At 37.8% G+C, this 22,941-nt stretch overlaps 1 protein-coding gene across 3 annotated transcripts in view; it reads left to right on the forward strand.

The window, feature by feature from the left end:
• Nucleotides 1-22,941, forward strand: part of pde11a (phosphodiesterase 11A) — a 240,910-nt gene that overhangs the window by 145,788 nt on the left and 72,181 nt on the right. For 2 of the 3 annotated variants that reach the window (XR_010002350.1, XM_062969150.1), the window contains exons 6-10: nt 435-573; nt 4,126-4,201; nt 4,935-5,002; nt 7,835-7,927; nt 12,766-12,816. Coding sequence is in view for 1 of the 3 variants with exons in the window: in XM_062969150.1 (XP_062825220.1) it covers nt 435-573; nt 4,126-4,201; nt 4,935-5,002; nt 7,835-7,927; nt 12,766-12,816 (427 nt within the window). In the remaining 2 variants the exon portion in view is untranslated. The remainder of the gene's footprint in view (nt 1-434; nt 574-4,125; nt 4,202-4,934; nt 5,003-7,834; nt 7,928-12,765; nt 12,817-22,941) is intronic. The other variant, XR_010002351.1, reaches the window with a different exon arrangement.

Here is a 22,941-nt window from a genome sequence, read left to right on the forward strand (position 1 = left end):
TGTAGGCCCTTCCAGACAGGCCCTTTATCCCAGAATCTGATCCCAGGTTTTCTGCTTTAAACTGGATTATGTGAGTCTTCACTGCCAGATAATCTGAGATAAACAGAAAACCTGGGATCAGATCCTGGGATAAAGGGTCTGTCTGGAAGGGCCCTTTGTGATGTTTATTGCAAGTACACAGCAATGTCATGGTATAATATATATATATTATTGAAATATTGCTGTTATGCATCTTCATTGTATCCCTCAGTTTCTGTAAATATACAAATGGCAATAAATAAAACTATGTACTATTCTGTATCTAATTCCATTGAGCGACTCTACATTTTTATAGGTAATCCTGATATAAGGCTATGCTTTCCAGATTTATGAAGATGGGCTTTCAAGCAACAGTGACTATACCCTTTTCTTCCTCTGCTCTGCCCTTATGATAGTTTCAAAGACAGTTTGGAGAAAACATCTTCATCGTATTCAGACTGGCTAGTAAATAATAGCATTGCTGAACTTGTAGCCTCCACGGGCCTCCCAGTGAACATCAGTGATGCATATCAGGATCCTCGTTTTGATGCAGAAGTAAGACCTATGTAATTATACATCTCATTTTGAACCACAAAAATGTAGAAGCTTGGGTTTTATGGTATACGTTGTGATCTTAGTGATTGTTATGAAGCATCCTGTAACTGAATGCTGATTTTATCCATAGATAGGATGAATGGCAATACATAAGCAGGCCACTACCCCTTTTAGGAGCCAACCCAGGTTTTTATCAAAGTGTGGTTATTGTTTATTGGTATATGTGATTTTATTTGTTTATGATTTGTTTTATTGTTGAGTTTTATATTACTTGTTGCCTGGGCTTGGCCCCATGTAAGCCGCCCCGAGTCCCCTCAGGGATGTGGGGTGGGGTATAAAAATATATTATTATTATTATTATTATTATTATTATTATTATTATTATTATTATTATTATTATTATTATTATTATTATTATTATTATAGAGCTGCCTCATGTATTAACTTTGTTCCATTGGGCTTAGTGTCACAGCAGTGACTAAGAAGTCTGCACCAAAAGTTAAGTGGTTGATACATATAAAAGTATGAAATATTGTAACCATTTCACTGCTTTTCAGTGCTCATGATCAAACACTTTTCATACGATTATTGATTTGGAAGAAACTACAAGAGTCATCCAGTCCAACCAATCCAACCCTGCCATGCAGGAATATATCAGCAAGTATTTGACACTGTCAGATCACTACTGGCAATAATAATACATATCACAACTGCTAATTTTCCCTGTAGTCCAAGCATTGTCATTCTCTAGGTCTTAGCATTGTAGACTTGCGGTGAAGTTATCGTTTAATAAAGCATGGGAAGTGAGAGGGATTATTACTACATTATTGTCCCAGAATTTTTCAGTGCCAGGTCTTCTAAAACCTTTTCCATTTGCAACCCCTTTTGGCCTGAGAAATGTTTGCATGACCCTGTGATAGAGGTATATGAAATAGTTATAAAAATGTAGGTGCAATGGGTTAAACCTTTGTGCCAGCTGAATTGCTGACCTGAAGGTTGGCTGTTTGAATCTGCCATGTTCCATGCAGGGACATGAGAAAAGCCTCCCAGCAGGATGGTAACATATCCGGGCGTCCCCCGGGCAATGTCTTTGTAAATGGCCGATTCTCTCAATTCTCTCAAATTGCTTCTGGCATGAAAAAAGGGTATAAAAATCAATCATTTACTGATAAGAAATTAGCATTTGCAATGTTTGCTACACAGAATGATTTTCCTTTTTATGAAGTACAAGGAAAGCATTTTCTGCAGATTCCACTGTAAACACTGCATAACAGATTTGTGGAAATGTCTAAAACAGCCACTAAGTGATGTTCAGAAAACTTTTACTATTGCCAAATTTTTCAAAACTCCAACATTGAGCTAAGGGGACTCCATTTGGGGTTGGGACCCACAGTTTAGGAAGCAGTGATCTATATAATGCCTACCTTTCTGTCAGTGGTAAGCCCAAGGCATTTTATTGATTGAAACAGAGATGAGTATAGCAACCCATTTTTCTGTCTGTTTATCATATTTGTATTTTCTTTCTTTTCTATAGAACATAAGATAACATACAAGAAGGTATTATCAATGAATACCTTCCAAACCACTACAATCGTTTTTTAAATAGTCATATATGAAATAAACTCCCAATCTCAAATAGTGTTTGATGTTAGCATCAATTTATTCAACTTTTCAAAAAAAAGTGTGACTAATGCCTGAATAATATTTATTGCCAAAAGATATATATAGCACTAGAATATGCTGTTTTCTTATTGCATTCATAGTTATGTTTTTAATATGCCATGTTTTGATTAATATGTAATACAGCTAATTCATTTTTGGGTCATACTTTCTTAAAATACACATCAACAGAATTTTATGTTGGCCTGATTTATGAGGAGAAAGAATGATGTGGTGATGCAGAAGAGGCAATAATTAATTTCTAACTCAATTGTCATTGACATTTAATCTCCAGAGTCAAACTTCAGGAAGAATGGTTTTTGGAGACAGATAACTTTATTAATAAACAAATGCCATAATCTCTCATTAAATTAGGGCAGAGCTGAAAAGCGTGCAGCAGCATTTGTTGTCATATTTTGCTTTTCCTTCTGCCTTTCATCCTTCTTATTTAAATAGCTGCTAAAGTTTTGATACTTCAGTTTTGCAACCCATGTTGTCACTTGTGCCTGTCTGGTATTCATTGGGCATCTCCCCACTAAAGTGACATATAATTATTGAAAAAACAACATCAACATACAAGTAACATTCAAATTATTATTATTATTATTCTGACACAAAAACACAGTATGACACAGCAAATGAGATATATATGCTAGATTTCGTATCACAAAATCACAAGTCGAACACTTCCCAAGCATTTAGGATTGTGTGATGTATTTTTGAATGATGTGTGCAGATCCAAGTAAGGTGGCCTTTTGCAGTTGACAGATCATGATTTTGTCAATGTTTATTGTTTTCAAATGCTGGCTGAGATCTTTTGGCACAGGACCCAGTGTGCTGATTACCGCTGGGATCACCTGCACTGGTTTATGCCAGAGCCTTTGCAAATTGATTTTGAGGTCTTGATAACTCCTGAGTGTTTCCTGTTGTTTTTCGTCAGTTCGACTGTCACCTGGTATTATTATTATTATTATTATTATTATTATTATTATTATTATTATTATTATTATTATAGTTAAACAGTAACCAACGGTAGGGAAGTCTAACCTGAAATGCCCCCCCCCCATGCCTCGGTTTCTGGAGTTCACACAAAATGACCTTGTGGGCTGCTGTTCCTCACTTTCTGTATACAGTTGGAGTTTGTCTTTTGTACCAGCTTTCCATGATATTCACTCAGTCATCTCTTGCCACCAAATATTCCAGTTCTCCCAGTTTAGCCCAAGGATTTCTAGCACAATCAAAGAAACACTCAGTCTCATGTATAAAAGTGGAGACTTTGACTTACCCTGTGTTTATTTTTATGATGATGATAATAATAATAATAATAATAATAATAATAATAATAATTTATTCCCCTCTTTTCCTCGTGGTTTGAAGTGGGTTACTACGTAGTTAAAACACATAACCATTGATAACATTCTATAAAACACACATATTAAAATGTATTTCTATTAAAAAAATAGGCCTATTATGCTTAAAGTTGGCACTGGTGCCATTTGGGTTTCCAAAAGGAACATTTTAAAACTCAGGTGCCACAACAGAAGAGGCCCTATTTTCTCACACCGTTCATTGTTGCCACTTTGAGGGGATATAATTAGAGGGGACATGGTGTAGAGTCCTGCCAGCAAACCCCAATCCTTGGGCTGTTGAAAATGGGGAGATGGCCTGGCATATATCAAAGCCTCCCTCCTCTATTTATATGTCATCAGCAAAACTATGAATTCGGACTGGACCCATATGGACAGCCAGTGTAAATCTATTAAAATCAGGGACATATAGTTTTGATAAGACATTCCCTTGGTGTGCATTGCGCTAGCTGAGGCTTATACAAGTTGGATGAATATGAAGTAGTATATTATGCTAATCACTAAAGTTTTTGTTCTTATGTTGTAGGCTGATCAAATTTCTGGTTTTCATATAAGATCTGTTCTTTGTGTCCCTATATGGAATAGCAGTCACCAGATTATTGGTAAGATGTCACTCATTAATGAATAAAAATTCTTTTGCTAATACAGATTTTTAGATTTTAAAAATGAACCATATTACATTTATAACTTGTTACAAACTTCATAATAACATTAATATGCATTAATAACAGTATTCAACTGAGTTGTGATGCTCTTGTAGTTCTGAAAATTATGGTTCAGTATTATTCTTGGCAATATACAATTGCACTATTGATTTGTGCATCAACATTCTGTAGAGATACGTTTATGAAAAGTAAGGAAACAATGTGTTACTATATCTATGATTTGAAAATCATATTAGTAATGGTGCTGTTAGTTTTTAGAAATAGGATACTAAAATAAAAAGTTCTGTGGGCAGAATAATAAATAAGTCCATGTTTCCAATCGATGTATATATTCCCAGTATTTAAGAAAATAAAGGAAAAATAGAAAGACAGATTAGACCAGAAAGCACTATTAACACATACAATTCAAAGTGTTATTGGTTTATCAGAAAGGGAACAAAAAATAATCCAGGAAATCTCTTACAGCCAACACATTATTTCAGGATATGCTTTCAATTGCTACATTTCTTCAGATGCATATGTTTTGTTAATTATGGCATTTCTTGATTTTTGAATGTGCAAGTGCTTTGATTGTTTTATGTTTAAGATATGTATATGTAAGATAAATGTGCATATATTTGTGAAATATATTGTATGTATAAAATCAACCCTGTTTTCTAACTGTCTAAAGGTGTAGCTCAAGTACTGAACAGGCTGGATGGGAAACCTTTTGATGATGCTGATCAGCGACTTTTTGAGGTAAGAACTGTTATCTTTCCATTAAGGACCTGAACTTAAAAAAACACATTATGGACACAATGGGAGTTAAATACTATTAAAGCTGCAAGTAAAGCTGATTATCAGAGAGCAATTTGTTTGGAACTCAGCAGGACTTGCTTCTGAGTATACACAATTATATAGCTTGGATCAATTTCTTTGGTTTTAGCAAGATTCAAATGTGTACTTGCTTATTAGCATTGAACTCCTGTGCACACTTACCTGAAAATAAGCAATTCAGACAAACACAAAGGGATTTGTTTCTGAATAAAAAGGTCCAGATTTGGGGTGCAGCTTTCTCATTAAAATCAATGGGGTTTTGCTTAACTATGTTGTAAGCAGGAAGACACTTAGAGCCTGATCCTGTGTTCATTGTTTGATGCTGTTCACAATTGATGGCTTCTATGTTGGAAGGAACAAGGAATCTCCTCTGGATTTTGTCAGATTAGAGGGATTCAGGTTTGCTGCACCTATTTGAATAATAGAGTTCACCACTTGGATACTCCATTAAAGTTCAGATTAAAACCTGTAGTAGAGGCTTCATCTATACTGCATTACATCAGTCTACACAGACCACATAATACAGCTTCAGACTGCATTATGGAACTGTGGTGGAGCAATGGTTTAAACCCCTGTGAACTGGTGACCTGAAGGTTGGGTTGCTGATCTGAAGGTTGCCAGTTTGAATCCGCTAGATAGGGTGAGCTCCTATCTGTCAACTCTAGCTTGCGGGGACATGAGAGGAGTCTCCCAGTAACACATCCAGGCATCCCCTGGGCAATGTCTCTGTAGACAGCCAATTCTCTTACACCAGAAGCGACTTGCAACATGTTCTCAGTCGATAAAAAAACTGCATTATAAGTGTAGATGGGGCCGGCATCACTCCCCCAATGAAGAGGAAGGCTCTATCTTACCACTGTTTTTATTCAGAAATAAATGCCAGTGAATTAAACCAGAACTGACTGATGAGTAACTCAGCTTAGTATTGCAGTTTTATCATCTGTATTTATTATTGGCTGATTCTTGGCAGATTATTTGGCTTTTAGTTTATTATTAGTGGCAGAGGTTTGGGGATTCTTGGCTATTGTATTCTGCTTCATCATCCACATCACTGATATCACAGTATGAGTGGGATACCAAAATGAAAATGGCAGTTCTGAGCTGCAGCGGTGAGAGCTGGTCCGTCTTTCTGTATCTCAGAAAAAAGCACTTTTATCAGTTGAAAAATGGAATCCAAATAAAAATTAACACCATGAAATAGTTGTAGCTTAATAGTTGCATCATCATTAACAATTACTCTATAACACAGGTATCGCGATTATCCTTTTGTCCTTATATCTTACAGTTTTTATAGGACCTAGATCTAAATAGCTTTTAAAATTAGCTCCAGGCTGTCGTTTAATTTCTACTCAGAGATTTGGTTAAAAACATTTTCTTTGGTCCTTCTATTTTTGTCACTCCCTTGCTGACTTTTCTCCATAATGTTTGACTAGGTGAGGGCAGAAAATCTTTCCTTGGGAAAGAGGTGCTTTGAAACAGGAATGGCCTTAACAACAGTCCTTAGTCACAGGAATGACTATGACTACTAGAGTTTCTGTGCATGTGTGGATTGCAAGCGCACTTGTCCCTTAATTGGTTTTGCCATGTGATGTGGTTTTATACTTAGGCACACTGATGTGTACTATGGTCTCTATTTCAGAGTATCCTCCAACTTTACTTATCCCAGTTAACGTGTGTTGTTGCGCATGTTCGTGTTGTGTGTCATCTAAATATTCTCAGTCTCAGTTTAGTCATTCTTCTTCCTCCATCCTTTTGCTTTGGATTGTGAAAAATGGATTATGGATTATGTTAGAGTGTGAAAGAACAAACATAATTGAGAATGAGGCATTATCTCCCTTTTCCTTTCTATGTTCCTGCTGAATGCATTTGCAACCATTCGTCAGCGTTTTGGGGTACATCTACATTGTAGAATTAATGCAGTTTGATGCCACTCCAACTATCATGGCTTGATGCTATGGAATCATGGGAGTTGTAGTTTTGCTATTTTTCCAGCCTTCTCTGCCAAAGAGTATTGGTAACTGACTAACCCAGAAATCTCAGGATTCCATAGCATTGAACCATGGCAGTTAAAGTGGTGTCAAACTACATTAATTCTACAGTGTAGATGCATCCTTGGACTCATGGGAGTTTATTGGCTTTTTTTTTTTTGCAATATGAATAGAATTCCAGAGACTGAGCCATGGCATTGTATAGGTGCTAGGTTATGGGTCCAGGCTACATGAAACCCTATATGATCCTACCTGGATGTTGAGGGGTTTCTTCCCTCAATTCCATCCCTGGCAAACACATCTAGTAGTGGCCTGAAAAAGGGCTTTTTTGACTATTGTTCCTAGGCTTTAGTCCTCTTTTCCTAGAGAGGTTAATTTGCACCCTACTTCTGTCACCAGGGAACACTTTTTTAAAATGACTTTTAATAGGTATTATGCTGTCCTGCTTTTATCAGCTTTTAATCTTTACAAGAAACTAAATGGGTTTAAAATATTTTAAATGTTCTAAATAACTAAGTAAAAATTTAATGGTAATACTTTGCATTTTTTTGCCTATGCTGCACTTGTTTTAATTTTGTAAACCACCTTGATTCTCCATTTTGAGGGGAGGAGCAAGATATTAATAAAATGGATTGTGGCGATGATTCTAAGCCTTTACGATTATGAACTGTCTAAGGTTCCCAGAAGATCAAGCTTTCAACAGGTGAACTAGAGGTGGTTTCTAGTGATGTTGTATTACTGTATTAATTGTTTCATTATATTTTAGGCTTTTGTTATATTTTGTGGCTTGGGCATCAACAATACTATAATGTATGACCAAGTGAAGAAATCCTGGGCAAAGCAATCTGTTGCTCTTGATGTGAGTATCACAGTCTATTAAATATTATTTGCAAAAGAGCTGGGATTATGTAACTAAAGATTCATTGCTCCTCTCTTTCTTTCCTAGAGGAGTAAAATGCTTGTTTTTCCTTATCAGTTTGTTGCTAGGTTTCCTGCCTTCTCCCCTGCCTTCAGTAAAAGAGAGAAAGTTGGTTTCTATGTCACTTTTGCTCTTAACATTCTTAGTGAGCAATGTCACTTGTGATTTCAGTGAGATGGCCCTGTAAACCACTGGTTTAATAATATAATGCTAACTAATTTTGAAAAATAATCCTTGATCGTGAGTTGAACCATCACACTGATTTTTCTCTTAAAACTCACTGGAACTTTGAGCCAATTGATCAGTTGTAATAAAAGATTTTAAGATCCCATGTGTATGCAAACTCCTCTATAATATCACGGTTAAGTGTGTTTAAAACTCGTGTACATAAAATAAGGAATCTCTTAACTGGGTTGCTGTGAGTTTTCCAGCTGTATGGCCATGTTCCAGAAGCATTCTCTCCTGACGTTTTGCCCACTTCTATGGCAGGCATCCTCAGAGGTTGGGAGGTCTGTTAGAAACTAGGCACGTGGGGTTTATATATCTGTGGAAGGTAGAGGGGGGAGAAAGAATTCTTGTCTGTTGGAGGCAAGTTGTGGCAGTTGACCACCTTGATTAGCATTGAATAGCCTGGCAGCTTCAAAGCCTGACTGCTTTCTACCTGGGGGAATCCTTTGTTAGGAGGTGTTAGCTGGCTCAGATTGTTTCCTGTCGAGAATTCCGCTCTCTTCTGAGTCTTGTTTTTTATTTACTGTCCTGATTTTAGAGTTTTTAAAATACTAGTTGCCAGATGAGTTACGAGTTGGGTCGATACAGGGAATGCTGTGGATGTAGCGTACCTAGATTTCAGCAAGGCCTTCGACAAAGTCCCTCACGACCTTCTGGCAAACAAACTAGTAAAATGTGGCCTAGACAAACCTACGGTTAGGTGGAACTGTAATTGGCTAAGCAAACGAACCCAAAGGGTGCTCACCAATGCGTCATCTTCATCTTGGAAAGAAGTCACGAGTGGAGTGCGGCAGGGCTCCGTCCTGGGCCCGGTTCTGTTTAACATCTTTATTAACGACTTAGACGAAGGGTTAGAAGGCACAATCATCAAGTTTGCAGATGACACCAAACTGGGAGGGATAGCCAACACTCCAGAAGACAGGAGCAGAATTCAAAACTATCTTAACAGACTAGAGAGATGGGCCGAAACTAACAAAATGAAGTTCAACAGGGATAAATGCAAGATACTTCACTTCGGCAGAAAAAATGGAAATCAAAGATACAGAATGGGGGACGCCTGGCTTGACAGCAGTACATGTGAAAAAGATCTTGCAGTCCTTGTGAACAACAAGTTAAACATGAGCCAGCAATGTGATGCGGCTGCTAAGAAAGCCAATGGGATTTTGGCCTGCTTCAATAGGGGTATAGCGTCTAGATCCAGGGAAGTCCTGCTACCCCTCTATTCTGCCTTGGTCAGACCACACCTGGAATACTGTGTCTAATTCTGGTCACTGCAATTGAAGGGAGATGTTGACAAGCTGGAATGTGTCCAGAGGAGGGCAACTAAAATGATCAAAGGTCTGGAAAACAAGCCCTATGAGGAGCAGCTTAAAGAACTGAGCATGTTTAGCCTGCAGAAGAGAAGGCTAAGAGGAGACATGATAGCCATGTACAAATATGTGAGGGGAGGTCATAGGGAGGAGAGAGCAAGCTTGTTTTCTGCTGCCCTGCAGACTAGGACACGGAACAATGGCTTCAAACTACAGGAAAGGAGATTCCACCTGAACATCAGGAAGAACTTCTTCACTGTGAGGGCTGTTCAGCAGTGGAACTCTCTGCCCTGGAGTATGGTGGAGGCTCCTTCTTTGGAGGCTTTTAAGCAGAGGCTGGATGGCCATCTGTCGGGGGTGCTTTGAATGCGATTTCCTGCTTCTTGGCAGGGGGTTAGACTGGATGGCCCATGAGGTCTCTTCCAACTCTACAATTCTATGATTCTATGATTTTGTTCATTTTCATGATTTCTTCCTTTCTGTTGAAATTGTCCACATGCTTGTGGATTTCAGTGGCTTCTCTGAGTAGTCTAACATTGTGGTTTTTAGAGTGGTCCAGCATTTCTGTGTCCTCAGATAATCTGTTGTATCCAAGTTGGTCCATCAAGTTCTCTGCTATGGCTGACCTCTCTGGTTGAATTAGTTTGCAGTGCCTTTCATTGATTTGTGTTTGGGCACTGTGTTTGGCAAATCAGGACAAGAACAACACTTAGGAAAAAAGGGATTTCCTGACAGGAAACAATCAGCACCAGCTAACACCTCCCAATAAAGAAGTGTCTCAGTCAGGAAGCAGCCAGGCTTTGAAGCTGAAATGCTATTCAGTGCTAACCAAAGTGGCCAGTTACTACATTCACACTTGCCTCAGGTAGACAAGAGTTCTTTTTCCCAACCTGAAAATTCCACAGAGATATAAAACCCCACTTGCCTAGTTTCTAACAGACCTCACAACCTCTGAGGATGCCTGCCATAGATGTGGGTGAAACATTAGTCTGGAAAACTCATAGCAACCCAGTGATTCTGGACATGAAAGCCTTCGGCAACACACTCTCTTAATTTCTTTTTTTTTTTAATCACACTTCAAAAGAAAAACATCCCATGGTTGCAGGATATTAATCTTTACCTAAAAGCTCAGACAGGCATGTGATTGTTTATTATGGTACTGATGTAGGGTCATCCCAATTTAATAGACAAGGATAGGACAACTGGGAGCCTATTAAAATGCTAAACACTTAAGAGATTAATAAGAACTTATTGTTTTTAGAACGTTCTTTGAAAGGGAAGTGACTCGTGTTTCCTTTTTCTCATTTCTGTTGTAAAGTGGAACCCATATATCTCAAACATGATAAAATCAATGAGTTTCAGAGGTTGACTGGATAGGTATCTGTGTTATAGTGATAGATTTTTCACACATAAGGAAAAGTCTGCTGCTCAGTATGATCTAACTTATCTCATTAGTATGGATAGAGATAGTATTTTGATCCGCTGGGTTTATTTTCTGGAGACATCAATATAAATTTTATTTATTTATATGTCACCTGAAGATACATTTTTCCAGGCAGCTTATAATAAAACAATAAGCAGCAAGGATAAGCAAGGCAATTTCAAGTAAATAATAAAATCAACATAACCTTCAGCTTCAATAAATACATTAAAAAGATTTTGCAAATGCCTGAGAAATAACAGCTCCTAATACTGAAAAGACTTTGACATTTCGAAGACTTCCTGGGAATAGCTTTGCATAGTCAGAATAGTGCCATTGAAAAGGCTCTCCATAAACATTCATAGCTATCATGGCTCTACCTTGAATGGTAACTGGCTAAAAACAGAAGCAGGCAGGATATCTAATAGTTTCCAGTGATACAGAAACATCAAATTAATAGTAATGCGATTGGCAAAATTTCCTTCTTATAGTTATTTCTATAATAGAGTTTTGTCTAGATTCAAGTGACTGTCATTGAACAAGGTAAAGCTTATTTCTATGGAGAGAACATAGGTTTGCACTCTTCGGGCAAATCTAATTGTTAGACTTAACTAATCTAGGTCCAGTTAATCAATGGAAGATCTGTAAATTGAGTTACCAAATTCCTCTTGATTGAGTTGGACTATTCTAGTTGAAACTATTGGTTAGGCAGGTCTGTGTTTTTAATCAGTGGATATACAACATGCAATTCTGTGTCTGCCACTTTGAGAGTATTTTTGTTCTGTGTTGTCGAAGGCTTTAATGGGTTGCTGTGAGTTTTCCAGGCTGTATAGTCATGTTCTAGAAGCATTCTCTCCTGACGTTTCACCCACATCTATGGCAGGCATCCTGAGAGCTTGTGAAGCTAGGCAAGCTAGGCAAGTGGGGTTTTTATATCTGTGAAAAGTCCACGTTAGGAGAAAGATCTCTTGTCTGCTTGAGGTAAGTGTGAATGTTGCAATTGACCACCTTTATTAGCATTGAATGGTCTTGCAGCTTCAAAGCCTGGCTGCTTTCTGCCTGGAGTAATCCTTTGTTAGGAGGTGTTAGCTGGCCCTGATTGTTTCATGTCTGGAATTCCCGTCTTTTATGTGTTCTTTATTGACTGTCCTGATTTTAAAGTTTTTTTTTAAATATTGGTAGCCAGATTTTTTTCATTGTTTCCTCCTTTCCGTTGAAATTGTCCACATGCTTGCAGATTTCAATGGCTTGTGGATATCAATAGCTTCTCTGTGTAATCTGACATGATGGTTGTTAGAGCGGTCCATCATTTCTGTGTTCTCAAATAATATGCTGTGTCCAGGTTTTTGGTATGTTTAGTTCCTGAGATACCATACTTAATGGAAAAACTTTATAGGTAGCAAACAATGAAAATATATACTTACTGTCACATGTTTGGAAACTATATTTAAGAAAATTCAGAATTACTAAGTTTCTTTCTCATTCAAGGAAACACTTTAGAACAACAAAACTGTCTGAAACATATTATTTACTGCATGCATTTCATATAACATTTCATCCCCTAGAATGGAGTGGGAGAATTTTCAAGTTGCTGCAGGTGCTCAAAAGTCATTTTCAAAAAAGAAGGTTAGACCTTTGGGTTGCACTTTCCCCACCTTGACCTAGGAAGTGAGTGCTGCAAGTATGAGTCACGATTTGTAATTAGCTATAATATTTCATATGCAATGGGTGATGCAAATTATTAATTAACCATTGAAATAATTTCCTCAGTAACTGTGTAATTTCAGCTTCTTATTTGTGACAATTTTATTCTCGTGCAGGTACTGTCTTACCATGCAACATGCTCAAAGGCAGAAGTTGATAAATTCAAGGTAATAATAATGTTTTATTATATTCTGAAATCAATTATTAAAAAGGATCTTTTTGAGCCCAGCAAAAATAAGCAGTTCTTTGGGAAAAGAATTATTCTCCTGTGGCACAGAAATCTGTTTTTTTAAATACTTCTAACATTTTCTTTGACACCATGTAACCTATAGGAAAGTTCTTGAAGTTGTTTTAGTGATATTTGTAATCACGTGGCTTCTCTGATGTATCCCCTATCCATGTTGGCCACCTTGCCCTTTTATTCTTAACACCCAAGTAGATGTATCAACAGTTGGGTCCAGTCTGGTAATGTGACAAAATCTTCTTTATTTCTTGTTAAATGAAAACAAAGATATAGAAATTTAACAAAAAAGAGAGAGGAAAAATCATAAGTAATTGTCCTTGTTCCCTACTTGTAACCACCCCTTTTCAATTGTTTACTCCCTCCGTCTCCTGATTTCTCTCCCTCTCTCCCCCCCCCCCCCCAAAATCATGTAAAACTACATGATGGCCTTCATGGAGCCATGGCAGATGAAGTGATGTCGAACTGCATTAATTCTACAGTGTAGTTGTGCCTTTAGGTTATGAATCTGCAAAGAACTTGTATCTTTAATTTTTGTACAGTATCTAGTACATATCAAGCAAGTTTATAAATATGTCATGGTGGTGTGGATGAGTCATCTAGTTGGAAGTAGGGACCAATGCAGAACTGAAAGCAAGGGCACATTTACATAGAAGAAGTATAATGTAGACTCCAAAACATAAAGATTGTGGGGAGAAGTGAAGCAAGTAAATTGGCAAAGTTTTTAGGAATGTATTTAAAGTATGTCAGAAGAGACCCAAGTACATCAAAGTACAACCGGTACCCAGCTCTCTCTTTTTTCTATTTTTTTCTCCAAAAAATATTTTTTTCTACAATGGTCCTGATCCAGAAACCTACACAAATATTATTGAAAGGTCAATTTTCTTCAACCCTTAAAAGTCTACAAACATGATACAACTTAGCTAATATTTATTTCCTTTGGGTGCTTCAAGATAGAGGAAGCCTCCTTTTAGTCATTCAATTTATTTACTTCAAATGCTGAAATGCTCCTTAGCTGAATGTCACCCAGAGTGCCCTACACATGACCAATAAAAAGAAGACAGGCTTACAATCTATAAATAATGTGGCAAAGATATTTCTGTGGACTGCAGGTCTCAAAACCCCCAATCTACATTGACTTTAGCTTTGAAGAGTGGGAGTTGTAGTTCAAAAAAGCACCAGTGTCAAGCCTTTTTTTCTGATCATCATTTCTGATAATGAAACCCAAAGAGCTGTCTAGTCTGAGGGAGGCAAGGAGCAATGTTTTGCACTTCTGTGGGTTGTGTGCTGCATTGTCCAATTGTTGAATGCTGGGCAGGATGTATAAAAGGGGCAGGGATGGAGTGGAGATCAAGGAAATAACTGTGATTGGTTTCTTTGTGATCTGTTTCTTTACAAGCATTCTGTCCAATACAGGTTGGATTTCTGGCTTGATGCTACATTACAGTGAACATAGTTACAGTGAACATAGTTACATGTTACAGTGAACATAGCTGTTTTTGTTTGGCAAAAAATTTGTAACTACTCTGATCTATAAGTTCATTTTGCCCCCCCCCCCCCTTCCCCCTATTATATTTGAAATACTTTTTGTAACTTCTAGTGTGTTACGGTGTCTTGTTCTGGAACTGGCTGTAGCTGCAGGAGTTCTTTCATTACCAAACACTGACACATGTTGCTGCTGCAGCCTAATCTTTGTGGATTATACATGATGCAACAGATGGTTTATAGCAGAGAAGCATCCTCAATCTTTCCTTGATGTGGTCCAGCATCTCTGCATAGCCAAATGTAGAGCTGGTCCCCTAAACAAATTCTACTCAGACCATGCCTGTGCCTGGATTGGGATGCACTGCCCCCAGACTGGGAAATGGAAGATGGCCTTCCAGGATTGTATAGTGTGAAAGCAAACAAAATAAAAATCCACTTCAACCAGCTAGGAGAAACATTCAAGCAGGTTGGCAACAGAGAAGAAGAATCACTCCCCCAGTTTGTTCTCCTAGCCTTGAACTGCAAAGTGAATGCAGAAAATATCAATACAAATGAACTCTTTCATGCCACTGTGGAGGTTGCTGTTCTCTGCTAGCATTTGCTTCTGATGCTAAAAAGGACTCCCCAACCAATCTGCCTGGCCGCAAAGACCTAGCTCAGTAGATATGATAGAAAGATAGGAGAGACTCATAATCTGTCATTGATATCCCAGGCATTTGGTATGCCAAAGAATATGCGAGGGCCATTCTGGTTAAGGGCAGAAACTGAACCCTTGTTTAGGAATATAATGGCCATTAAGCATCCATTCCCTTTGGAAATCTCTCTAGGATGATAATGGTGTTTTTCACCCTTTATCACCATCAAACAGTGGTTCCAGGAAAGCAGTGAGACAAATTTGACATCATAAAAAAACATATGGTAGTTCCAGTGACTTAGTTTTGTTTTAATGTGATGTCTGACTATTCACAGCAGACTAAATTGTTAACTGTGGTTTGATGTGATATATCAGTGGATGATCCTCTGCCGATCAAACCCAGTCACTCAAGTGTCAAATCAACTTAACTAAAAAAGACTTTAAATCATGGGTCCCCAAATAAAGTCCCGCAGGCTGAATGTGGCCCTCCAAGGTCATTTGCCTGCCCCCCACCCTAAACGATTTGAAGGCACACAACAACAACAACAATCCTAATTGACTTGACTATCTCATCTGCCAAAAGCAGACCCACACTTCGCATTGAAATATTGGTAAGTTTATGTTGGTTAATTGTTCTTCATGTTAAATATTGTATTGTTCTTTCATGTTTTCTTTGTACTACAATTAAGATATTGTACGGTGTGCACAGAAATTCATTCATTTTTTTTAAACTATAGTTTGGACCCCCCCCCCAACAGTCTGAGGGACCAGAAACCGGGTTTCGACTTAAAACATTTGAGGCCCCTGCTTTAAACCATGGTTTCAAGCCACATGAATATAGATTTAATACGGACTTAACACAGCAGGCTAAAGTGCTGTGCTGTGGAAAAATCCTGTTGATTGAAAGGTCAGCAGTTCGAGCCAGGGTCAGGATGAGCACCCGCCGTTAGCCCCAGCTCACCTAGCAGGTCGAAAGCAGAAATGCAAGTAGATAAGTAGGTACCGCTTTTTGCAGGGAGGTAATAAGGGCACACTTAAGGACACTGAGCCGAGGAAAGCACGGAAGATGGAGCAACAGCACCCCCCGTGGCCGGAGTCAAGCACAGCCTCCAAAACTGCCTTTACCTCTGTTTGTGTTGTCTGGCCTTGTTAATTGTATAATCGGCATTGAATGTGTGTTTTGTAAGACGCTCAAAGTCCCCTTCGGGTTGAGAAGGGCGGGGTATAAATACTGTAAATTAATTAATTAATTAATGCACCTGTGTTTAGAAAGCCTCTAACCAGGAATCAGAAAACGTGCAGGACAGTTTTGCACCAGTGATACTGGTGTATCACTGATCAAAATTTAAGGCCAGAAGTAGTCAAGTGAAAAGGCTTTTAAATTGTGATGGTGAGGAATCCCACAAATGCCACCTTAAATTTGAACTTTTGCCCTTTCCAAAGGGCTGTTTACAGTTCTCTTGTGATGTGTAATTTACAATAAGCTTTTTTTTAAAGCAGAAACTTAATTGTTCAGCTGCGAATACTATGTGCAAGATCAATATTTAATGGATGTTTTGCATTATTTATATTTTTATGAGATGTTCCTCTTTGTGGCATAAACAACACTCAAGAGAAACCCCATTATACAATAGAATGAATCACTTTTTTATGAATCTTTGGCTTAAAGTGTACTATTAATATTTCTGTTCAGGTACCTTGACTGCTTGCCTTTGCTAGATAGTGATCTTAAACAGAGATATCAGCAATCACGATTGCAGGATTTCTTTTCTTTTTTCTTTCTTTCTTTTATAAGAAAATTTACTTCAGTTGACAGAATTAATGAGCAGCATTAATTAAACCATGAATATGCAAAAAAGCTCTATGCAGAATCCATTAAATTGATGTGCAGGAATACATGCTCTCTCATTGTGCATGTATGAATATTACTGTAGTTCATCCTATATGTATTAGGTTGGATCTAGGGATGGCATAGTGGAGAAAACATTCTGGAAATGCTAGTTTTACAAAATGTGCAAAAGGTTGTGCAACACTGTATATTAGTAGGAATCTTGACATTTTGTGCAGCTCCTTGTAAACATTTAAAAACCCCTTTCCCTTAATTTTTCTGGTCCAAAACTCTGAGCAGTGATATACCAAAACTGTCTTACAAACCTGTTCTCCCTACCTACCATTTTTAACCTCCTGTTTATTATCTTTCTAGATAAGCACACTTCCGGATGCAAACCATTATGTATAAGTTAAGCATTATGAATGTGATATAGATCAAGGATGGGGAATCTGTGATCTTTCAGATACAAGTGAACCCCCAACTCCTATAAAAAATAATGATGACAGCTGTAATACGCAGATATATTAAGAACCACAGGCTGCAATGACTGGTGGGTTTTCATGTCAGTGGGGTGATAAATTTGCTTTGAGGTTTCATCCAAACTTTAAATGAGCTATTCAAGGTGCCCTGCTCCTTTAAAGTTATGCATATGGCTTCCATTCTGTTAGTGATATATGCAAGCATAAGTTCAGTGTGTGTCTTTCCTTCATCATTGTTGTTCACTTTTTCCTTTCTCTCTATGACCATAGTTACTTCTCCTGCACTCCCTGTTTAGCTGCTACAGCTCCTCATTCACTCATAAGCATTTGTTGGCTGGTGAGGAGTGGGGGCAATAAGAATAAGAAGAGAGGCTATATAATCTGAACAATTACATCATCCACTCAGACCATAAGTGGGTGAAGTCATCTGATTGCATTAGGAGCCCCCGGTGGCCAAGGGGATAAAAGCCTCGTGACTTGAAGGTTGGGTTGCTGACCTGAAAGCTGCCAGGTTCGAATCCCACCCGGGGAGAGTGCGGACGAGCTCCCTCTATCAGCTCCAGCTCCATGCGGGGACATGAGAGAAGCCTCCCACAAGGATGGTAAAACATCAAAACATCCGGGCGTCCCCTGGGCAACGTCCTTGCAGACGGCCAATTCTCTCACTCCAGAAGCAACTCCGGTTGCTCCTGACACGAAAAAAAAAAATCTGATTGCATTGATTATGGGAGCACAGACTGATAATTTTGTAATTCCTTCTTCTACCAATCAGGATTCTGGCTTAAAACTGGAAACAGTCACCACTCTGCTGACATGGAAGCTAAAGGTTTCCCACTCATTATACTATGATGGCTGGTGGCTCCCATGTCAATTGGAATCCATTTGAGTCTGAATTGTAAGTGACTTATCAAAGATGCCGAGCATGTTTTATGGTTACAGGTCTGGACCTGGATGGCTCCTTTTTAAAGTTCTGACTAAATTTAAGAGCAGATTTGTCATTCCATTGACCTGGAAATAATCAGTCACAACTGTTGTTTCAGATTTTCACACATCATAAACTTGATCTGTTGTGAATAGAACTGGTGCTAAGGGGATCCCTTTATGCAAAATATATCTTTCCACAAAGAAAGAAAACTTCTGACTGGCAGAAGTTTTCTATGTCAGACTTTGAATGAGGTCTGTGAGTGCTAGATATATAGTTTCCTGATTATATGGGCCTAAAAGAAAAAGGAAGCATTTCTTTAAATTGAACTATTTCCAGATTTCTGCAAAATATATAAGTCAAAATAGCACTACTGCTCATTCATTATGCATTAAAGAAATGCAGTAAGTGAAAAATTACACAAAGATTTATCAGAGGTTGAGTAAAAGGAGACTCCAGAATAAATCTGCAATAGAAACTTTATTTTAAACTAGTCAGGAACTATGAGACCACTGATTCTACAAGACAGAACAAATATAGTTTGTTTCCTAGTTGTTTCTTTTATAGTTTCTTTATTGAAAGAAACAACTGCCCAAACCTTACAGTGTTCAAGGAAACTGCTACAATTTTTAGAAGATTTGTCAAAAAACTGGTAGTGAGTTAGTAGCCTATACTAAGGCATAACACAAATTCTTTCTATCTTTGGCCTATTTTGGAGATGGTTTAAAATCACTTTTTACCAAAGATGTAAAACTGTCAACTGTGCTTTATTCCTGGTGTTTCTGCTAAACATATTGGTCAGAAGAAAGAAAACAAGCAATTTACTTTTTCAGTATCAGCAGTTTCCATTTTTATTAGCCAATATGTTGGCATGTTAGGCTTGAAGAATGAATGCTGTGAAAAAAGGCCAAAGTTATTGATGAATACATCCTTATGCTAAAAGGAATACCATAAATTGCAATGAAACTGCTATAAAACACTGCATGGGTATTTGTGATGCTATTTTCTTCACTATCCTTGCTTCTGTTGTTTCCAAAGGCTTATCAGGTAATAGGTGTTTACTTACGAATTTCTGGAAAATCAGAAATGGTTATTAGATGTGCTTGGACTGAATAGTTGCAAGGAGAACAATCCCAACAATTGTACTTTATGTGTACACAAAGAACCTCAGCACCATGAGTTTTGTGTAATAATGAAAGGTTTTTGGAAGAAAATGTATTTATTTACATTTCTATCCTGCTTTTCTATCTAACTTAGCAATGGGGATATGTCCCTCCAGATGTCGTTGGATTGAAACTCCCAATATTCCTCATCACTTGTTATTTTATCTATTAATTATAGGATAAGCAGTCAAGCAACATCTGGAAGGCCAAATGTTTCCTGGTGAACATTCAAGGCAAAGAGTATCACTGTTTTAGTCTGTTTTTGAAAATACATATCACTTGAAATGTATTTGAAATACTAAAGCAAGGCATAAATCCTGAGAAGTTGTTTTGGACTATCTTTTCCTGCCACAATGAAAATAATTCCTCTCTGACATAAAATTACAGAACCCCTTTCTTCATTCTTATCTTTCCGTTGTCTCTTTCCAAACACAAACTGCATTGTGTTTTACTGACATTTTACAGTTCATCATTTGACGAAACTGACATTTTATCACAAAGAAGCTGTACCTCATATCCATGACATGAGGAAAAATAGCCCTGCCATGTGCCATCTCCACACATAGACTTCCCTACACTGAGATTAGCTGAGCACAGTAGTTCTGAGCAGCACTTGTTTCTTCCACAGTTTTCCATCAGATAACAAGGATGGGAAACATGTGATGAAAGGGAGCACGTAGCCGTGTATCGCTTCCTCCTTTCTAGCAAGTCGTTCTGTGTTTGCCAGCCTCCATTAACCCAAGCCTATGGCATGAAGCAGGGCAATGAAGTACACAGCAATGACAAAGTGGGTCAGACATAGTGCTAAATGTTCACCAGAAAGAGGCATGGAAGGAGAGCAATGACAAAGCCATGTTTCTTGCAAGAATATACAATACTGAGCATAATAATTAAGGCTGGTATATGTTGGTTAGCCCACTAGAATAGGTTCTATTCCATCAGTTGTAGAATAGTGAATCAACATGCATATAAATCCCATTGATTCAATGGGACTACTTTAGAGAGGAGTAAATGGAAGGAAAAAGGAAGAGGGGCCAACCAAGGGCAAGATGGATAGATGGCATCCTTGAAGTGACTGGCTTGACCTTGAAGGAGCTGGGGGCAGCGACGGCCGACAGGGAGCTCTGGCGTGGGCTGGTCCATTCAGCGACTGAATGAATAAACAAAAACAAAAAAACAAATGATAGGATTTAGGTTTACTATTGGGGTTAATAATGTAGAATTAAAAATTCCTAAAGAACAACAGGACCTAGTACTCTGAAGGGAAGGGAAAAGTTGAACAGAACAGTGAATCATTTCCTATTCTTCTAAACTTGTTAGTGTTGGAAGAATATAACACAGCTCTCTATTATCCTCAGTAAATCTTCCTTCTCATCATGCCGCTGTCCTTATATTGCTACCTGTCTGTGATTGTACTAAATGGAAGTAAAAGAATGGTCACAAAGGTTGTTGCTAATTGGTGTGCTGTTGTATGTGTGCATGTGCATAATGGTGGGTTTACATCTATTTTACAGTGAGCTGCAGTGGCGCAATGGGTTCAACTCGTGCTAGCTGAATTCCTGACTTGAAGGTTGGGCTGCTGACCTGAAGGTTGGCAATTCGAATCTGATACATGGGGTGAGCTCCCACCTGTCAGTTCTAGCTGGTGGGGACATGAGAGAAGCCTCCCAGCAGGATGGTAACACATCCAGGAGTCCCATGGGCAACATCTCTGTAGATGGCCAATTCTCTCACACCAGAAGCAACTTGCTCTCAATACATTCTCAAGTCGCTTCTGTCACGATTTAAAAAAAAAAATCTATTTTGCATTATTTGTGTTTTGTATTTTGTGAATTCTTAACTATTTATATTTTAATATGAGGTTAGCTACTTTAAGTTCCAATTTCTGAAAAGATGAGACGGAAATAATAATTGTAGTATCAGCAGCATCAGCAGCAGTGTCAACAACTAGGATTACTACTAAATATTGATTGCCAGGAGAAAAGGCAGGAGGCCCACCCACAACTATAAGGCTATCATTTAATTTTTATAAGAAATAGTAAAGAGTCTATATAACATATGTGTTGACATTACATAACCTGATTGAGAATTATTTTTTCAGAGTTATGTATTATATTCTTAAATATAAAGTATCCTCAAAAGTTGTTTTTATTATGTTATTTAGTCTTACAATATAAGTCCTGTTATATTTTCAAGCTACTAAAAAGACATTAACATTTTTAATATATTGTCTAATGTTTAAAGGGAGGCACTTGCAACTGGGCAAGATGACACCTTGGCCAGTCCACTACTGACAACAACAACAACAACAGCAACAGCAACAACAGTGTCCATCATTTTGGTTTGCAACTTTTAAAAAAATAGGTTGAACATTCAGATGAATTCCCATATTGCTTTGATAAATGTTACTTTCCCAGTTTGTAAACGTTTTCATTAATATAGTAGCCGGTTCTTTTAGATCATGTTCAGTCAAATCCATGGATTGCACTGCAGCTACAATCTCTCTAGTTGTAGAGCATTGAAGAGAGAGAGATTCTTGACTCTTTCAAAAATTGCACAACTGAAATGAAGCTGTTTGGCCACTGGGTGCCGTCCTTGCTCCACGTTAAGATTTTGACAACAAGCACTATTCCTCTACCCTCGCTGCTTTCATAACTTTGCCATAATTGGCTAAAAGTCTGGAAATTATGAACTAGATTTTTAGTAATTTACCTCTGTATGAAGCTTTAGCTTTCATTAAATTGCAAAGCATAAATATCACACTGAACATTTAAAAGATGTTCTTTCTGTCACATATATTCTTTGAATCTTCTAAATTCTGTACAGGTTGAATATCCCTTATCCAAAATGCTTGGAACCATATGCGTTTTAGATTGTTGGTTCCCCCCGCCCCAGATTTTGGAATACTTGTATTTGTATTCTATGTGCATAAATATCTTGGAGATGGGACCTGCATGTAAACACAAAATTTCTGGATGTTTCATCTAAACTTAGTATATACATGTAGATTCTGGCAATGAAAGTCTTCGACAACGCATTAAATTATTTCCTTATGTCGTGCACAAAGTAAATGAAATGCTCAGGGATGCTTTCTGCATCATTCTTGCTTTCGGAGAGCTGTCTGGCCATTTTCCCCAAATGTAGTCATAGAAAGCCAACTTATACTAAGTTGGACCATTGATCGACCTAGCTCAATGTTATCTATGCCGGGTAACAGGAATACTTCACACCACCCTTCTCTTGATGAACTTCATAGATGTATCAGTATATTTCCTCCATCATCTTTTTAAGATAAAAGAAATGCTCAAATAAGACATATTATATGTGTATCTTTGTCACATAATCTGGTTGGGTCTGGTTAGACCCCTCCCTGCATGTATTCTGGCTGAATGTTAAAATCTTTTTATTTAGCAGCCTTTTGGTTGGTTTCTATGCCATATGGTGAAATAGTATTAATAGTGATAGTGATCATATTTTTCATTGTTTGTTTTTAATTAAGTTTTAACTATCTTTTAAAATAATAATAATAATAATAAT

The sequence above is a fragment of the Anolis carolinensis genome, chromosome 1 (assembly GCF_035594765.1).
Source record: "Anolis carolinensis isolate JA03-04 chromosome 1, rAnoCar3.1.pri, whole genome shotgun sequence".
Classification (NCBI taxonomy): domain Eukaryota; kingdom Metazoa; phylum Chordata; class Lepidosauria; order Squamata; family Dactyloidae; genus Anolis; species Anolis carolinensis.